Genomic DNA, 20337 nt, shown 5'->3' with positions numbered 1-20337 from the left:
TTTTTCTCTCTCTCTCTTTTTCTCTCTCTCTTTTTCTCTCTCTTATTTTCTCTCTCTCTTTTTTCTCTCTCTTATTTTTCTCTCTCTTATTTTTCTCTCTCTCTTTTTCTCTCTCTCTTTTTCTCTCTCTCTTTATGTTCAGACTTCCTGAGCCAGCCCCTAGTATTGAAAATCATTTCTTCTGTGGGCATGCTTTGGTCCATGTTCCATACCCTTGCAGCCATCATCAGTCCTCCAATTTCTGGAGCCCACAACCCCTCTCATGAAGCCATACTGTTTTTTAGTTTGGTCTGAATCCACCAAAATGGTAAGTATCTCTTAGCTCCACATCACTTCAGAGAGTTCTACACTAACCCAGCCCCAAAACCTCAGAATGTTTTGGCATTCCTCTTCTCGAGTGTACAAATGTCCTCTCTTTCAATGTGCATATCAGTCATTTACAAGCCCCATTTTGCACAACCTCTCATTTATAATTCGTCTTACGGACTATCTTGAGCTGTATTAATCCAAGCCTTGTTTGAATAGTAACCGCCCAGGGATGCATCTGGGCATCTCTCCAATTCCTCTGTTTTAGGGTCATTAATCGCCTTCCATTTTGCCCAACTATGTACCAGACAATAACGTGTATTGATTATTAAAGTTTGATACACTTTTGAGAGTGGACAGTTTCTCCTTTGAATGTTTTTGGATCTTTCGCCCTTTCCCCTAATGATTACTTATTGCGTGGAAGATATGTGAATACTTCTCGGACTCCTTCTAGGTTAATTGAGACTTTGTTTGTAGTTGATCAAAGGATTTTTGCCCATTCCGATTCAGCAGGCCTCCTAGTTTTAGGATGCCATACTACTGCTCAGCCTAGCAGACAAAGCATTTGCAGTCTCCAGTGTCTAAATTCCTCTCTGAATCTAGTCGGTGCTTGTAGAAAGCTGGGGTTCTGTTGCAGTACCCCCCCCCCCCCCACACACACATACACACACTCTTTTCTACTTGATGCAACTTTGACTGAGTGTGTATTGGGTTCCTGCTAACCAGGCCTCAGTACTGGTGTTCCTCCCCTGAATTGTACCATTGTTTTCCACAATTGGCACAACTGTGGCCTACCTATAAGTCCTTTGTAAAGGGGTACATATGGTACCAAGGGGCATGGTAGCCATAGAAAGGCCACTGAGGGCTTCAGCATGCATTATGCCACCCTCCAAGACCTCTCACCACAAACATGCACCACTGCCATTGCAGCCTGTGTGTTTTGGTGCAGCTAAAAATGAAGAATGACATCTTTGTGTGCCAGGCCTACCAGTCACTGCATGAGGCATAGGTAAGTCACCCTTACGGCAGGGTGCACTATACCTCATGCGAGGACCTATCGGCATGAGCACATAAGCCCCTATAATATCCAAGTCCATTCTTAGATATAAGTGCAGTAAAGCCATATAAGAATATATTATAGGGAAACTTGTCATTACGAGTTGCACAGCACCAGAATGGCTTTACTGAATCCTACGATGTTTGGTATCAGACATCTCAGAACAATAAACCTGCACTGATTCCAGTGTCAGATTTATTAACCCTTGCACTCAAGGGTCCCTTCCAGAGAAGACACCTAAAACAAACCAGCCCTGGTGGGTTCCCTGACTAGTAAACAGCAGCTTGCCACCACAAGACAGGTTTCTGGTCCCCTGAGGTGAGAGCCCTCGGTCTCTGGGTCCAGAAACAAAGCCTTTCCTGAGTGGAGGTCCTACCACCTCCCCCAGGTCAGGAAGGGCTGAGCAGCTTCAAAGGCTCTGCTGCCTTTGCACTGCGACCCGCTGCCCCTCCCGCTAGCTGGAGGCCCCCCTTCTTGTCTTCTCTAGTTTCAGCGGGAAGACAAGCGGAAAAGTTAGCAAGCGCAGGAGGTATACCTACCTCTGCCAACCCCACCCCTCATGTGGGGGAGACGAGGTGAAGCCCACTCCTCAGTGCCCGCCACCTTGCTGATGGAGGTCACCGCCCCCCAATCAGGGTTAGGGAATCTGCTCACTCCCCCACGTGGGGTGAGCACATCAAGGGTGTAGGTGCCCTAAGGTAAGTAGCCAATTGGCTACTACCTCAAGACCCCTAAAACTCCCCATAAATACAGTATTTAGTGGGCATCCCTGAACCCAGGATGCTAGATTCCTGCAACCTACATAGAAGGAGGACAGAAGGAAGTCGCACAGTAGATGAGACTCTAGAGAAGAACTGACTTGGCCACAGCCCAACCGGCCATCTGCTGTTTCCAGAGATCCTGTGACAAAGGTCGGCTTGTCCTGCAGCCAGCAACCTCCAGCACCCCTGGGAGGACCGACTGCTTTAAGCAAAGACCGGATCTCCTGCGAAAAGCAGCTCTATTAAAAAAAATAAAAGCTTCAAAGAAAGACGCTTAGCCTATTGAAGACGAAGAAACACGATGCCTGGAACCACCACTGCACCTGTCCAAGTGGCCCACTGGTCCTAGCGAGGTCCCCCCAGCACTCCATGAGTCTGAGTCCACTGTGGGTTGACCCCTCCAGGACTCACCGACGTCGCCTGCAGCCTCTGCATGGAAAGCCCCCCAACCGTGGGTGGGCTGGTGAGGTGAAACCCAACCTCAAAAGGTACCCCTGCATCTGCCCACCCTGCTCCCTGAAGAAGAGGTCCCAAGGTGCACCTACGTGTCCGAGCCCTCCAACTTACCTGTCCAGCTGCTGGTTCCTCCCGGGAGACTTCCTGGACCGAGACTGCAGCCAAAACTCCCAAACTGTCAACCTCCATAGGATTGCATTGGGCTCCCGACACCTCATAAGCACCCTCACCCGGCTGCCCCTGCACCACTGGGAATGTGTATTTGGTGCTGACCTGGGACCCTCTTTGCCCTGACCTTATCCCCAGGTGCTTGCCTCCCAAGACCGCGTGGCCTGCCAGTGAGCACCCCCAACCGAGGAGCCCCCTAGCCCTATTGGCTAACATTGGCACTCTGCACCTGGCCACCCTAGTGCCACTGGTGGTGCCCCTTGAGTGCCAACCTGAAACTTGGTTCTACCCCCCAAAACTCCATTCTTAAAACTGTTACGTACCTGTAAACTGGACACTTTGTTTTTCTCCATAGGACTGTATGGTGGGGTTTCTCTAAAAAATCTTCTAAGTTTTGAACTGTCATGTACTGCAACAAAAGTAACTTAGTGCCTGCATGCTAATGTCCTGCTTTGCTTAGACTGTGTTAGGAGTATGTTTCAAGCTAAACTAGAGAAGTAATCTCAAAGTAATCCAAAAGTAATGTAACGGTAATTTCAAGTGCTTTAGAACAGTTTATCAATGGTTTTCTCAACTGAAAAATTTATCTAAATGTTCCTACCAAACCAAAGTACACTGCATTTTAAACAATACCATTGTATGAGAAGTATCACTTACCTGCTACTAGGTATACATTGGTTCTAGAAATAAAATGGCAATAGAAGAACTTGTTATACAATTAATTAGTCTGAATTTAGTCTTTGTGTGTGTGACATCATTTCTTGCCTGAGTGTGCACAACAAATGCTTAACACTACCCTCCTGATGAGCCTGACTGGGCAACCATACTACCACAAAAGAGAGTACGATATTATCTAATTTAGCCTCTGCTATACCTTTGTGGATTCACTGTACTCTGTGCACACTACACCTCACGTTGGTATAGTATATACTGAGCCTGCTTCCAAATGTGCTTATTCAAGATTTTCTTCAGGAACAATCTCCTGGCCCTTATTAACATCCATGCCCTAACTCTGAAACCTGTGCTGAAATGCACTCTGAAGGCTGTCAATCAAAGGTTCCACATTGTACTCCTGGACTGGAAACCAAATGAATGTATTCAAATTTGTCTGGAAACTATATGCATAAATTAAATTCTGCAACTTGGAGATTGGTACCCTGGGTTTGTGACATACAATCAGAAGTCATATGCATATAGAAAGGTGTGTTCTTTGATATTCAGTCTTGATCTTTAAAAAGGGAGGAAACACAAATAATTTTGCTTACTAAACACTCTGATCCTAATACAGTACTCATGCTATTGTGAAATAAGTTTTGAGAGGATAAAACTGCAGAAACAATTTCTCCTTACCAGGAAAAAGGAATAAGAAACTTTCAAGCACTTTAAAACAAAAATAGCTACTAATGGCTTGGCAGAATAAAAAGTATAAAAATGGGGAGAGATTGTTACAAAAAAGATTAGAAAAACCTTGATGGTCAAATAGTAGTTTTGTTCACATATAATCCTACAGACAATGAAGTTAGGAATTTGATCAGTAAAAATGTTATACATTAAATTCTGGATCCATCTTAAAATGAATAAAACACATCTTTTACCTTTAGAAGAGGAACACCATATACATCTATCCACTACTGGAAAAGATACTACCAACCATAGGGTAATTACCAGTTCTAATTAAAAGATATAAAGTAGGAATGATTCAGAACCAAGGTATTGACTTGGCGATATTTGGAGAAAATAATGAAATGTTTATTTTTTCACGGTTGTTTGTCCCAGCATAAATACTGTAGTATTTACAAAACCTGTAAACTTTTTTTTTTTTTTTAATGCACAGTAAATTATATTGTATCTTGAAGTTGAACATCAGCTGAAATTTTGGGATCCAAGTCAGTATTATGAAAATGGGTGGCAAATTCATTGTATAAAGTTCTGACAACTCAACTGTTTATGATGCCCCCATAAAAGACGTTATCAATTTAAGGTAGGTCAGTGTATCTAAAGGACAGTAATGTACATTCTCTCCTTGCCAAGGACCAGTTACAAGAGACTAAAACTGTATCTACCAAACTCCCCTTTTTTGTCATAGCTCCAATAGACTTGGCTTAAATGCTTCTGAAAACAGCATGAAAGCGAAGTCTAACAAGGAGTGTAAAACTGAGTATTGCAGTCTTTCACCGCCTAGCATTGCTCCTTCAAGCCGTCTCCTACATCTGAAGTTTGTCATTGTATCAATCCTTCTTTAGTTCTATGTCTTCCCTTTCCTTTCTTTAGATGAATCTGGTAGGTCTTATTATTGCTCACTTACAGTTGGCAAAGTCTCTTGCCCTTTGTGTTTTTCGTTTGTCTCCTTTATTCCACGCCACTGCAAGATATTGAATCTCACTGCCGTCAATGCACAGCTTTAAATTTTACTGCTGTGTAGTACACAAATTGTGATATTCTGAAATTAATGTGACATGTTAAAATTGTTTCCTTGTCGTAGAAGAGAAAGTTGCTTCCTGCTGCTGTTCTAGAGGAAGTTGCATCGCTGCCACAAAAGAGGTAACTGAACTCCCTTTTTGCCCCTTGGGTTATGAAATAGTTTCTTTACTCCTTTTACATATTCTTTATATGTGTAACAGTACTGCGTTTTAAGCTATTGTGTTGTGGTTTTCTTTTGACCCACTTCAAAGAGTAGAATTACATTTTCTTGTTGTGTCCGTGGTGTGTGGAAGCGATTTAAAGGCAATAACCCAGGCCCATGAGATGCTACAGTGTGGATGCTCCACCAGCTGTATGAGACAGTGGAGTGGGAGTCTCTTGTGTATTCCTCTAAATTTATAAAACACTATACTTATATTCTGCACAAAAACTTCCAAATAAGAGGAAACCTAGCTTGTTATCTCACAAATATCCTGCTGGTTATCCCTGAAAGCATCCTAGACATCCAGCTTAAAGGTTAGTAGTTACTTGTCGGGTCTTAATAAATGCTTGGGGAAGGAACAGTAAGCAGTATCTTAAATGTTTCAATAGAGAAAGTTGTGAGTCGTCTGAACCCCTTTCAGAGGGCCAAGATGCAAGCAGGACCCCCATGAGCCCAACCCTGGGCGTTGAGGCCCACCAAGGGCCCAGTCTTATATGGTCTCTGAGCAACTGGGCTAAGTACGCCTTCTGAACTTGACTCTCGCAAGTCGAGCAGTCCAAAGCTTCTTGGGTAGGAGGTAGCTGTAGGGCAAACACAGGCTCACAACTCAATGTACGTTCATCAAGCTCAAGAATTCCATGTCCAGCCAAATACTTGCTTTTATAAAAATAGTGTTTATACACACACAAAGCAAAACAGAGTATACACTAAATAACATGTACGTCTAAGGTCGCCATTCTAGCACAGTCCTCGCAGGCACCAGCATCTCGCTTTTCTGACTACAGACTGGGTTAATCCCCATTTTCTTGATGCCACATCCAGGCTGGGCCCTGCTAGAGAATACGAGTCTTAGAAGTCCTGCAATGGATAGTTGAGGTCAAAGTGTCCTAGCGCCCTCAGCGCTACAGTCAGAGCAGTTACCCCACCCACAGGCTCTGCAACTCTAGGTTCGGTCGTACCTGCTGCTATCAGAGACAAGACTGAGAGCCCAAGAACGTTCAGCAATCCAGGCTGAAGGTCGCCGGTAGCAGCTTCAGTTTGATAATTTGGGATTCTCATGCTCCACTTATAATAATCCATGCCAGACAATAGTGTGATTTAGAGTCTGTCTTTGATGTTCATGTGCTGGGGGTTGCCCACTTTGAAGTGTTCATACCTCTGTTGTGCTCTTTCTCCAGAGTGCAGTCTGTCAGAGTTAGAGTGTCTCCAAATCTAATGTCCCCAAATACAGGCTGTGGGAGTGAATCAGCCTGACTGATATGTGCATCAAATGATTACCAAAGGCCCGAAGCCCTACTCCTTATGATTCCCTTATCAGCCCCTCTTCTTCCTGAAATGTGTCCTGGTACCTTTGACCAGTGACCTCTCTTAAAATCAAAGAGTCCTTTTGAAGTGCACAAAGAGCCTGACTCTTCCTTCCTCCAGTGTGTGTCCCATCCAGCTCTCAGGAATGCAGCAATCCACAAACCTGTATTTGGGGAATCCTCTACCTCTGCATGTCCCTCCTGCAAGCCCGAGACTTCCATGTATTGCGGCCTTCACAAGCCCATTTACATCTTGCGCACACATAAAAATACAGACATGCAGGTAGGCAAGCTGTGTGCCATTCACAGTCACATCCCAGCACAAATATGCAATCTTGTGTGCTGCTATGTACTGTACCAATTCACAGGCTCCTGTGAGATTGAGAGAGGAAAAAAAAAAAGAATATGAATGAGAGAATATGAAAGCAATCCACAAATCTGTCATCAATATCACTGCATGCTCACTAGTGCTATGCAACTCTGCATGCTAACACCATGTCGGCCAATGGTGACTTAAGCACACAGCAGTGAAACTATACATGAGTGGGCCGGGAGGGCTCACTCCAGCAACAGGTAAAAAGGCTGGTTCACTCTACTGATCACTATTACAAAAACACTGTATTCTTCCACCACCACGCTCGTGCTACTTAACACTTTAGTTAGGGAATTAACCTTTTCCTGCTTATTACAGTAGCCCTTTGGGCACCCCTCTCGGTCTTAGCAACACCACAATCCATAAAACAGGCCCAGGTCATGGCGTACATCCGTGGTCGCACATGACCAAGAATTGTTATCAAGGATCCAAATGCCGCCCCAGCTGGGGCACCGGGGCAGGAGTCCATTATCATGCAAGGAAGTTTTGTGTCCCAACAGATGCTCCTCCCAGATAAGACTACTCTGAACCAACTCCTAAACAGGAGACGTTGGGTTGTCGGATCGTTAAAACTGATAAGGAAACTTCATCAGCATTCCAGTTGCTCAATCCAGCTCTGTTGTTCACAAAATATAATCCTTGCAAATAGATAGAGCATCTAAACATCTTGGGATTTTCTCCCTTCATAGTTATCAGTCACTTCAATGGCTTATAATCTGTTTGCAATGCAAACCTACTGTCAAACAAGTAAGGGCAGAACTTATGCAAGGCTCACAGTAACCCAAAGCATTCTTTCTCAACAGCCAACCCGTTCTGTTCCCTTGGTAGTAATCTTCTAATGAAGGATACCAAGTGCTTTCTACCTTTGTCTCACAGCTTTAACTCACTTGTCAGAGGTATCCATATGTACAGTGAATTGCTGACTGTAGTCAGATGCTTTCAGTACAGCTGCATTTAATAGAGCGTTCTTCAGTTTCTCAAATGCCTTTTGAGACCCCTTAGTCTAGGTCACTTTTCTGGGCTGCTTATTGGAGGTCAAAGCAGTCAATGGGGCAACTACACTACCATAGTTTGCAACAAAGTTCCTGTAATACCCAGTGAGTCCTAAAAAGTAGTCTGGGTAGTAGGCTTCCAACGGGCGGAACTTCCAGTTCCCCAAGGTAGACCACAGAGGACCGGCCCCACCTGACACTTGGTTGCCTTAATGGTCCGCTTCGCCACCCGTATCCTTCCTAGCACCTACCCTTGGTGTCTCAGATGGTCCTGCCATGAATTGCTAAATTTTGCAGTGTCAGGTAGTGTGCAGAAGTGCCCTCTTTCTGCACGGTTGCCCCCACTTTTTGCTGATGTACTTTGACTGAGTGTGCCCTGGTCTCCTGCTAATCAGGTACCCAGGGCCTATGTTCTTTCCCTAAAACTGCATTGAAGCCTAAACCCAATTGACATCTTTGGCCACAGATCAGTAAACTAGTTGGTGTGTTTGAACCCTTTCTTATTTGAGCTATAATATGCCCCAACAAATTATATCCTGTATTGAGACTAGTAGATAGCATTGCAAACTTGTAACGTAAGCAAAACACGGTTTTAACCCCTTCAGTGCCACGCCCTTTCCCCCTCCTGTGCCGGGCGTTGCACTAGTGGGTGGGGTTCATGACGAGACTATCTCGTCATGGGCACTGAAGAGGTTAAGGGAAGGATGAGACAAGACCGTTTTATGAATAATCGCCATTTTTTTTATTTAAACGGTCGCCTATTGTCGGTAAAATATACGCTATTTCTTATATTTAATAAATTAAAGAGAAAGTGACAAAAATAACATTATTCGATATGTCGCATTTATTAATAACGAAAAACAAATTGAGATTACACATTCGTGAACGTTATTTGTATTTCTGAATTCACTGATACCTAGCCGGCATACAAAGCCCACAAGAATGGCTTTCTCCGTGTACGGAAGACGCCATTTTGGAGAGGGCTGACATTTGTTAAAACGAAAGGCTTGAAGGGCTATTTACCTTGCACCAACACATCATTTAACAGAATAGTTTTAAAAAACAGGGAAAGAGGAAAAGTCCAAAAAATAACTGCATTATTTTTTTTTTTTTTTTTTTTTTTTTTTTGTAAAAACCTTTATTGACATTTCAACAAAAGACAAGTATGGGCCTACAACCCCCGGGGCCGGCCGCTAAGCAGTCAGAGTAACAGAAGCAAATTTTAATCACAGGCAGCACCTCGGGGAGCAGATTCTCCATGCTAGCATACTCTTGGCCACTGAACAGCCCAAATAGGGACCAGGATACAAAAGGTTTTCATTTTATAATAAGGGATAGAAGGATCAGGTGCCAAACAATTTCCCAGCAGCAAAAAATGGCAGGCAGAATAGTAAACGCCAACAATAAACAGCAATCTATCCAGGCAATGGCGCTAAAACGGGAGGTTCAGGATGTGGAGGAATATCACGGCCATTTGCGCCTGCAGTCCCCTGCCCTAAGACCCAGAAATCACCACGGAAATTGAGGCACATATAAAAAAAGCAGTGATTGGCAGCAAAGGAGACCTACCGTGCTGACCCCAGAAAAGAAGACAAAGAAGAATAAGAGAAGAAAAAAGAGGCCATAGAAACAAAGTAAAAAACTAAAGAATCCCCTCCCCCAACCCCCCACCCTGCACCTCTGCAGATGAGTACGCCCCCCCCCCCCCCCCCCCCAGCAGTGTGCCTGTCGCCCCGGAACCAGACACGAAATATAGAAGAAACAGAGAAAATGGAGTAAGAAAGGAAACCCCACCAGACGGGGGAGTAAAGAGAGTATTAATAAACTGGAGGAGGGCCTTCAAAACATGCCCCCGGCTTCTCCCTCCCGCACAATATATTCCTCCCCAAAGTAAACAGTAAACAAACACAAAATCGACCATGTCAAAGAAAGAAAAAAAAAAAATGGAGAGCATTATGCACCTATTACACTATTAGTTATGTCGTGAGAGCACGCAACCCCTGTGCCCGCCCGCTTGTTAGATGACAACCTCTGAAGGATCAGCCTTATCCTTGCCCACTCTTTGCAAATCCACCCATGCATACCCATCGACCCAGTGCCATGTCCAATGTTACAAGGAAGAGGAGCGTCCAAAAAAGACCAGGAAGCGACACACACATGTAGAGTGGACGTCTCTGAACACCAACACAGTCAACATTATGGAGGACCATCTTTCCCAGTACTGCCCCAGGATCTGTACTGCACACAAGGTCCAGGAAGGCGGAATCAGCCAGAGCAGGCGACTGTTGCTGGAATATTGCCTGGGTCGCCGGAGGTTGCGCGTGGGACAAAGCCACCACCCCTCGCTCAAATCCAAAACCTCCGGAACAGACCGGACCCACAGCCAGCCGATCACACGTTGGCACATTGTCCGAAGTTTCCAGCTTTCCCCTATTCACAGGGGCGGCCACGACACTGTCCTCCTGTGTGAAGTGTGACAAGTCCCTGTGTGCCTGGGGACAGGCAGATCGCAACTGTTCCGACGCTGAAGCAACACTATCAAGCTTTCTCCCCAATACCGAGGCGCCGTGAACCAGGGTGGAATGAAGGGCACCGAGAGCTTCGAGAAGGTCACCGTACCCCAGCCCAGCTCCCGGCGCCCGCTCCGCTACGCTCCTCTTAGGCACACACTCCCAATCTTGCTGAGACCCAGTGTACAGGATGATAGACTCCATCCTAGCAAGATGGCCGCCGGGTAGGTTCATCCCAGATTGGGACCGGCACTCAGGCACAGGCGCATCAAGTTCCATGTCACTGGAAACAGGGTTCCGGGGGCAGACAAAAATATATATCCAGTGTGTGGCCACAGGTAACAGTCATCCCCACCACGGACCAGCGCCCGCGAATATCCGGGAGCAGCCCGCGGAAATCGGGACTCGTTACGGGCAGCGTCCAGGCAGCTCACCGGCGAAGGCTCAGGCAATTACCGGAGAATCCTGGAATTGCCACCCCGGGCATGCACTCGTTCCGCTACGCTCAGTGGTAGGAATGACCACAGCGAAATTCAGGCCAATATTCGCACCGCTCCGGTACTCCGACTCCACCCAGTCACCAATGGCCGCTGTTGTTGAACTGCCGCCCGGCCATGTCGTCCACCCGAGGTCCCGGTTCCAGGGTTGCACAGGCCGCAAACTTCAAATGGACATTTCTCCGGCGGTACCGCCGCCAGAAACTTCAGAATCACACGATCGGTTGCCGCTCTCAGCCACCAACACGGGCATATAGCGCAGGCTAAGGATCTCATGCAGGATATCTGTGCGGGATGTGGAGGTTCACGGAGCCGGGAGCCTACGCTGCCGTCCCGATCGCCATCTTGGCTCCTCCCAATAACTGCATTATTAATTAGATATGTTGCACTTATTAACAGCGAAATGCTAATTAATGCTACACAATCGTAAACGTTATTTATCTTTTTCAATTCACTGATACATGGCCGGCATATGAAGCCCACAAGGACGGCTTTCTCCGTATACGGAAGACGCCATTTTGACGAGGGATGACATTTGTTAGAGCGGAAGGCTTGAAGGACTATTTTACCTTACACCAACACATCATTTTACATGATAGTTAATAAAAATAGGGACAGAGGAAACATCCATATACACAAAGGATTATTAACTTAAAATATTAAGGAGATGTTTAACGGACAAAGGTTATTAATCTGCAGCGAGTAATTCTCTTACCAATAGTGTGGCACGGTAGCCGCTAACGAGCGTCTCAGCGTCTGATTTGGCTGCGTCAAACAAAGTGTTCTATCACTACTCATTTTTAGGTCTGGCCTGACCCAGCGCATGCGCTGGTCTGGCGAGACATTTTTGAGGGCTCCAAAAAGTGCTAACAGGCCACCCTAGAGCTACAGTGCATGTGCTCGGGCGCGCGCATCGCGCTTTACCGCGATTACTTTCACTTTCACGGCCGCTTTGATGTTTGATCGCGATCACTTTCACGGCCGCTTTGATGTTCTCCGTGAGGCTTCAATAGATTGCAGCAGTTAAAACAAGCATTGGCATAGCCAATAGGTCTCGCTTTTAGGACCTTATAAGTGTTTAGTTATGCAACTGTTGCATGGCTAAACACTTATAAGGTCCCAAAGGCGAGACCTATTGGCTATGCCAATGCTTGTTATACTATGGTGCTCTAACAAGAGACACCTGTGTAGGTCAACACTGAAGACGTCCTTCGTTTGAGAAACTTGTGGCGGCCATTTTAGCAGGGGACGCGGACTATCAAAAACATAGGCGCTATCGTAACACTGAACACGTACTTGTGTTTATCAATAAAAATAGACATTTATGTTCTTTTCCATGTATTTGCGTAATATATTTTTTACTTGGGTGACTCTAAAAGAATTGATTTTCTTATCACAGATTGTTACTATGGTTTTGACTAGTCATATATAACTGGTTAATAGTCGGGTCACCCTCAATCCAAAATGTACGCCATTTGCTAAAGGACGGCCATGAGGCAGTTCAAAAGTCATATCAGTAAAGTCCTCAAACGGGTTCCAATATAAACTATTTCAAATATTTTTATATATAATGTTTAAAAATAAAACGACAAGATTTTAAGGTCTTCAAACAAGCAAACAAATATTTTAAAATACAGATGAGTCAGAAAAATAATTATGTGGGAGAATTGAAAGAGAGGGACATATACATATCACAATAGCATGCCTCTGTACATGGCTAGTTAACTTTTGTTTAGAATTAGGACAGTCAATATTTTGTACAAACAAATAACCGTGTAGATATTTGTCTACTATATTACATAATATGGTTTACTTTGGAGTACTTTGGAACAGTTATCATAAATGAGTTTACACAATTGTGGCATCAAATTTCTCAGTTTTCATGCCACTTACTAAAGACATTAAGAGTGTATCTGAGTCAGGAATAAAGCAATTTGCCATGTACCATATATCAATAACAATGAAAATTTATTATATGATGATGTTTAAATACATATACTTTGCTCTTTCTGACCTGTTGTCAAATAAGCTAACGCATAGATTTTCTTTTCTCATGTATTATTTTCACAGGAAGTAGTGAAATTCATTATTAACATTAAGACCCATCTTAACGCTACGTAGGCGGCAGATCCACTTCGCCTCTCGTTGTCAACATTAACTCCCTATCACCACCTCTTTCATTTGTGGTTACATGGTCAATGGCATGGAATTTAACAAGATTACGAATATACTGATAATTTGTGTGTGCGGAATTCCTATTCTTTATATGTTATATAGACTTAAGGGTCGAAATTACGAACAAATAGAAAAAGCTGGTTGTTTACTAGTGGCACATTTAAAACAGAAGCTATGACAGCTATTCCAGCTATTTATAATTCTGAAGGTAGGCTAATAACAGAGACTCCGGAAATAGCTAATACATGTGCAGATTATTATGAAAAGTTCTATAGCTCAGAGGATGATGATGATCACCACAAAGATCAGGAATGTTTTGATAAAATAACACTCCCCCGCCTTAGTGAACAGGATCATCTCATACTGGCAGGCGAAATAACAAAGGATGAAATTTCCCAAGCAATCTCTAATCTTCCATACAATAAAGCACCAGGAGAAGATGGTTTTCCTTGGGAATTTTAACGTTGGGTAAAACTATAAGCAATAGACGCCCTTTATGAGGCCTATAAAGAAGCAGAGGAAACTGGTAGCCTCTCGTCTCTCACAAATAAAGCTATTGCAACGGTCCTTCCCAAACCTGAGAAAAATCCATAAGACTGCTGTAACTATCCTCCAATTTCCTTCTGAATACAGATTCAAAGATATTAGCCACCATTCTCGCCAAAAGACTCAAACAAGTTATCGCTAAACTCATCATGATTCTCAAGTGGGATTCATGCCAAGCAGAAACTCTCGTAACCATCTACGCACTTTGGCTCACATACTCTGGCTTTCAAAGGATGCTGAAGAAGACTCCCTTGGATGCCGAGAAGACCTTTGACCGTATTGAATGGCGCTATATGTTCCGTACACTACATAGGCTGGGAATAGGCAATGAATATATCTCGACGGTCAAATGGTTATATGAGACGCCATCCGCACTATTGAATTGTGGGGGTTTCCTTTAAAATAATTTTTTAGTGCAAAGAGGAACCCGCCAGGGTTGCCCTTTATCGCCCCTTTTGTTCCTTCTTGCACTTGAACCGCTGGCTGCGGCAATAAGACAGTGTTCACAAATAGCAGGCATTCCTACACCTGCAGGGATCTCAAAAATACTTCTTTATGCAGATGACATATTGCTCACACTTACTGATCTGCCTACTTCACTCCCGACACTCATGTCTACCATTTCTCGCTTCTCGATCATTTCTGGCTACAAAGTCAATTGGAATAAGAGTGAAGCTCTCTCACTGTCCAGGGGTACAACAAAAGCAGCTATTTTGGCCTATAATTGCAATGGAAAGTGGACCGTCTGAAGTATTTAGGTATTTATATCAACGCAGGTTTAGAACAAAGGATTCAAGATAACTTAGATCCACTTATTGCCAAAACGAAATCAGATTATGAAAAATGGTCCCATCTTAACCTGTCTTTTTGGGGTAGAGTACAGGCTGTGAAAATGATGATAGTGCCCCGTTTCACTTATGTTTTAGGTATGTTGACTTTGACAGTTAAAATATCAATATTGCGAGATTTCAACAACGGTATTAAAACTTTAATTTGGGGATCCCTGAGACCTAGACCTAAAATCTCAAAATTGATTGCCGACTGGTGATATAGGGGTCTTGGTTTACTGTGTATTGAGCATTACTATTCAGCCTTCCATTTATCTCAATTGGTTTATCTATGGCCCAGACAGGATGATCCCCCACTATGGGTTCTCATTGAGAGACAAACTACAGGCAACTTCAGGTTTGCATATGTTTTACACTCATAAATAACCTGCTTTACAAACTTCCAACTCTATTATTCAATCTATGCTTAAGATTTGGATACATGCCCACAAACTCCTTAAGAGTAACCTGAGACTACATGGAAAGGCCCTCATATGGCATAACGCTGATATTAGACTAGGTAAACAGACTATATCCTGGGATATATGGTAGAGAGCAGGTATTCTAACGTTGGATCACTTACTCACTTTAAGAAGTAAGCTTAAAAACTTTGAAATGATTTGGAAATGCTTACAACTAAAACAACTCCTATTTCATAGATTAGGACCATTTCCTTGGATAGTTGATGATTCCCCAGTGTTACAATACTTAACAATTTGGGAGAAATCCAGATAAGCAGTCTCTGGATTTTATAATCTCATAGTGCATAAATTACACTCATACCCATTACTAGCACAACTTCACGTCAAATGGCCAGGGTTAATTACTTTAGCTTATTCTGATGAGGAATGGGAGGATGTTCTTATGAACATGGATAAGGGAATCTGAGAGGCCAGAATTACATTTACTCTCTCCAAAATTCTTCATATCTGGTACTGGTTACCACAAAAACTCAAGACAGCAGGTTTACTACACCAATCTTACAAACCATACAAGACGATTGATCACTATTGCACTCACTGTTGGAAAAATGTGTATATTAAGACCTTGGTAAACACCACAATGCCCTACACTTGATGAATGGTTTATTGGAATGTATAAGATAGCACCATATGATTTATAGATTGCAGGACAATGTTGGAACTTTCATCCAAATTTGGAACCCCTTTCTAGTTAATAAATATTCTATTTCTGGTAATATTTCAGATTTTCCTTCTAATTAGGAACTACAATAAGGGAATCACTTCCTTTTTCATCTTCTTATTAATTCATTGCCATCATTATTTATATTCATGCTGTTGATGTTATCATTAGGACTGTTGATGCATTAGCCCAGGGATACTCGTAGTACGGCCCGCGGGCCGCCAGCGGCCCGGCAAGCCTTTCTTGGCGGCCCGCGGACCTTGCAGACATCGTACCCAGACATGCCAACCCTCCCCATTCAGGCGGGAGACTACCGATTTCAGGTGCACTAACCCGACGTTCACAGCAATTAATTTCCTTCCTGTTTTTATCGCGCCCTTCAGCTTGCCAGAAGGCCTCACTGAGACAAGCCGCTCTAAAATTACTGACAAGACGGGCAACGATTGATTTACCTCCAAGGAGAATTCACCACAGGCTGGAGCCTCGGAAAAGCTAATAGACCCGGGGCACGGCCACTCACTTATTTTGGAAATCTGATTCTTTTCTCAGGGGTTGGAGGCCTGTGAAAGACTAGGCCCTTCCCTTCTGCAGGAAAGCTTTAGGGTGTGGGATGAGTGGTGCAAGTACTTTCAGCACTCCTGGCAAAACAGAAATCTGCCTGCTGGAGTGCCCCTTCCACATTTACAAAAACCCGATTCCTCGGGGGTCTCAGCTGACAGGGCTTGCATTGTGTACCGTGCTAATTCTTCCAGCAATAATCAGAGTGGCGATGCAGGGGCTCTAGAAGGGGTGAAAAACCAACAAAGCCCCATTAACAAGCGAATGGTCTTTTAAAGACCTGTGAAGTACTCGGGCCGGGGGCGGCTGTGTGTGTACCTGGAAGCTGTTTCAGCCCGCTGGGCTGCCACAGGTTGGGGGGGGGGGTTGTATGCACTGCCAGCAACCTGCCAGGCCAGTGCACAACACTTGCATCACCCTCTCTCTGCCTGCCACTGCGCTCAATGCTTCTGAAAGGTAAGGAAAAAAAACGTGCATTATGCATTTCAAATGTCGGATTCTGCAGCAGCACACCTCCAACGCCCATGACAGTAACCCGATTCAAGGCCCCATTCTCCCGATTTTTTTTTCAGGGAGGGAGACGGAGGAGGGAGGGAGACGGAGGAGAGAGGGAGACGGAGGAGAGAGGGAGACGGAGGAGAGAGGGAGACGGAGGACGGAGGGAGACGGAGAGGGAGAGAGGGAGGGAGGGAGACGAGGGAGAGAGAGAGAGAGAGAGGGAGGGAGGGAGGGAGACGGAGGAGGGAGGGAGACGGGGGAGGGAGGGAGGGAGGGAGACGGAGGAGGGAGGGAGACGGAGGAGGGAGGGAGACGGAGAGAGGGGGAGAGAGAGGGAGAGAGAGAGGGGGAGAGGGAGGGAGGCAGACGGAGGGAGACGGAGGAGGGAGGGAGACGGGGGAGGGAGGGAGACGGAGGAGGGAGACGGAGGAGGGAGGGAGACGGAGGAGGGAGGGAGACGGAGGAGGGAGGGAGACGGAGGAGGGAGGGAGACGGAGGAGGGAGGGAGACGGAGGAGGGAGGGAGACGGAGGAGAGAGGGAGACGGAGGAGAGAGGGAGACGGAGGAGAGAGGGAGACGGAGGAGAGAGGGAGACGGAGGAGAGAGGGAGACGGAGAGGGAGGGAGGGAGACGAGGGAGAGAGGGAGGGAGGGAGACGAGGGAGGGAGGGAGACGAGGGAGGGAGGGAGACGAGGGAGAGAGGGAGGGAGGGAGACGGAGGAGGGAGGGAGACGGAGAGAGGGGGAGAGAGGGGGGAGGGAGAGAGAGAGGGAGACAGGGAGGGAGACAGGGAGGGAGGGAGGGAGACAGGGAGGGAGGGAGACAGGGAGGGAGGGAGGGAGGGAGGGAGACAGGGAGGGAGGGAGGGAGACAGGGAGGGAGGGAGGGAGACAGGGAGGGAGGGAGACAGGGAGGGAGGGAGACAGGGAGGGAGGGAGACGGAGGACAGAGGGAGACGTAGGGAGACGGAGGACGTAGGGAGAGGGAGGGAGACGGAGAGGGAGGGAGACGGAGAGGGAGGGAGACGGAGAGGGAGGGAGACGGAAGGAGGGAGGGAGACGGAAGGAGGGAGGGAGACGGAAGGAGGGAGGGAGACGGAAGGAGGGAGGGAGACAGGGAGGAGGGAGGGAGACAGGGAGGAGGGAGGGAGACAGGGAGGAGGGAGGGAGACAGGGAGGAGGGAGGGAGACAGGGAGGAGGGAGGGAGACAGGGAGGAGGGAGGGAGACAGGGAGGAGGGAGGGAGACAGGGAGGAGGGAGGGAGACAGGGAGGAGGGAGGGAGACGGAGGACAGAGGGAGACGTAGGGAGACGGAGGACGTAGGGAGAGGGAGGGAGACGGAGAGGGAGGGAGACGGAGAGGGAGGGAGACGGAGAGGGAGGGAGACGGAGAGGGAGGGAGACGGAAGGAGGGAGGGAGACGGAAGGAGGGAGGGAGACGGAAGGAGGGAGGGAGACGGAAGGAGGGAGGGAGGGAGACGGAAGGAGGGAGGGAGACGGAAGGAGGGAGGGAGGGAGACGGAAGGAGGGAGGGAGGGAGACGGAAGGAGGGAGGGAGGGAGACGGAAGGAGGGAGGGAGACGGAAGGAGGGAGGGAGACGGAAGGAGGGAGGGAGACGGAAGGAGGGAGGGAGACGGAAGGAGGGAGGGAGACGGAAGGAGGGAGGGAGACGGGAGGAGGGAGGGAGACAGGGAGGAGGGAGGGAGACAGGGAGGAGGGAGGGAGACAGGGAGGAGGGAGGGAGACAGGGAGGAGGGAGGGAGACAGGGAGGAGGGAGGGAGACGGAAGGAGGGAGGGAGACGGAAGGAGGGAGGGAGACGGGGAGGAGGGAGGGAGACAGGGAGGAGGGAGGGAGACAGGGAGGAGGGAGGGAGACAGGGAGGAGGGAGGGAGACAGGGAGGAGGGAGGGAGACAGGGAGGAGGGAGGGAGACAGGGAGGAGGGAGGGAGACAGGGAGGAGGGAGGGAGACAGGGAGGAGGGAGGGAGACGGAAGGAGGGAGGGAGGGAGACGGAAGGAGGGAGGGAGACGGAAGGAGGGAGGGAGACGGAAGGAGGGAGGGAGACGGGAGGAGGGAGGGAGACGGGAGGAGGGAGGGAGACAGGGAGGAGGGAGGGAGACAGGGAGGAGGGAGGGAGACAGGGAGGAGGGAGGGAGACAGGGAGGAGGGAGGGAGACAGGGAGGAGGGAGGGAGACAGGGAGGAGGGAGGGAGACAGGGAGGAGGGAGGGAGACAGGGAGGAGGGAGGGAGACAGGGAGGAGGGAGGGAGACAGGGAGGAGGGAGGGAGACCGGGAGGAGGGAGGGAGACCGGGAGGAGGGAGGGAGACCGGGAGGAGGGAGGGAGACAGGGAGGAGGGAGGGAGACAGGGAGGAGGGAGGGAGACAGGGAGGAGGGAGGGAGACAGGGAGGAGGGAGGGAGACGGAGGGAGGAGGGAGGGAGACGGAGGGAGGAGGGAGGGAGACGGAGGGAGGAGGGAGGGAGACGGAGGGAGGAGGGAGGGAGACGGAGGAGGGAGGGAGGGAGACCGGGAGAGAGAGGGAGGGTGGGTGACTGAGGAGGGAGACGGAGGAGGGAGGGAGACGGAGGGAGATGGAGAGAGACGGAGGGAGATGGAGAGAGGGGGAGGGGGACAGAGAGGGAGGGAGACAGAGAGGGAGGGAGACAGAGAGGGAGGGAGACAGAGAGAAAGGGAGGCAGATGTTTTGAAAGGTTTTTTTTTTTACTCTAGCTCCGCCCCCCACTGATCCCGCCCCCACTGACTCCACCCCTACCAGTGCGGCCCTCGGCCACTAACCACACTGTAATTTTGGCCCCCGACAGAAAGTTTGTGAGTACCCCTGCTTTAGCCAGTAACACTGTTATTTGTTGAGTTAGTGGAAATATCTCCACTTGAAATATTATATTTGTATGATATTATGGCTACTATCTTCCAACTATCTGGTTTACTACATATTGTATACTATCTATACCATCTCTCTCTCCCCCCCCCCCCCCCCCAGTCCACCTTTACTATTTTTTCCTTGCCAGGTTTTATGAGCATCTCAGATATTGTATATTTTGATATCAGTATTATCTTTTTTGTATTTAGAGATCTGAGAAGTTAACATTTCATAGTAATTTATAGGCTATAATATGATTTATTGTTCTCCTTTTTCTAATGTATTTTTTTTAAACTGACATTTACTCCTCAATAAAAATATACAAAAAAAAAAGATTTAGTGGAGTCCCCACCTGGCATATAGGGGTTGCGCGCATGCACCGCTGTGCAGGGCGCTTTACTGTCTTTACCAAAGCGCTGCACCAGGGTGACTGCACCTAAGATTCGCTACAGCCCCCACCTTACTTACGGTGATCACAAACACAGCTAAGAGAGCTTTCATCTTCTGGATGCTGCACATCGCGACGCTCTTAACCTTCGCTAAGCTCCCACCTGGCATACGGGGTGTTGAACAATGCACACAGCCTGACGCAGCTAAAGGTGCATCTCTCTTCGGAATGCTGCACACAGCGATGCACTTAACCTTCACTAAGGCCCCC

General features: G+C 47.2%; 1 protein-coding gene across 1 annotated transcript in view; it reads left to right on the top strand.

Moving 5' to 3' along the window:
• Window positions 1–20337, top strand: part of NOL7 (nucleolar protein 7) — a 158266-nt gene that overhangs the window by 24554 nt on the left and 113375 nt on the right. Inside the window, exon 3 of the mRNA XM_085607105.1 lies at window positions 5231–5289. Within this exon, the coding sequence (XP_085463231.1) occupies window positions 5231–5289 (59 nt within the window). The remainder of the gene's footprint in view (window positions 1–5230; window positions 5290–20337) is intronic.

This window comes from Triturus cristatus, chromosome 5_2 (genome assembly GCF_964204655.1).
Source record: "Triturus cristatus chromosome 5_2, aTriCri1.1, whole genome shotgun sequence".
Classification (NCBI taxonomy): domain Eukaryota; kingdom Metazoa; phylum Chordata; class Amphibia; order Caudata; family Salamandridae; genus Triturus; species Triturus cristatus.
This window is presented reverse-complemented; position numbering and strand designations above follow the sequence as displayed.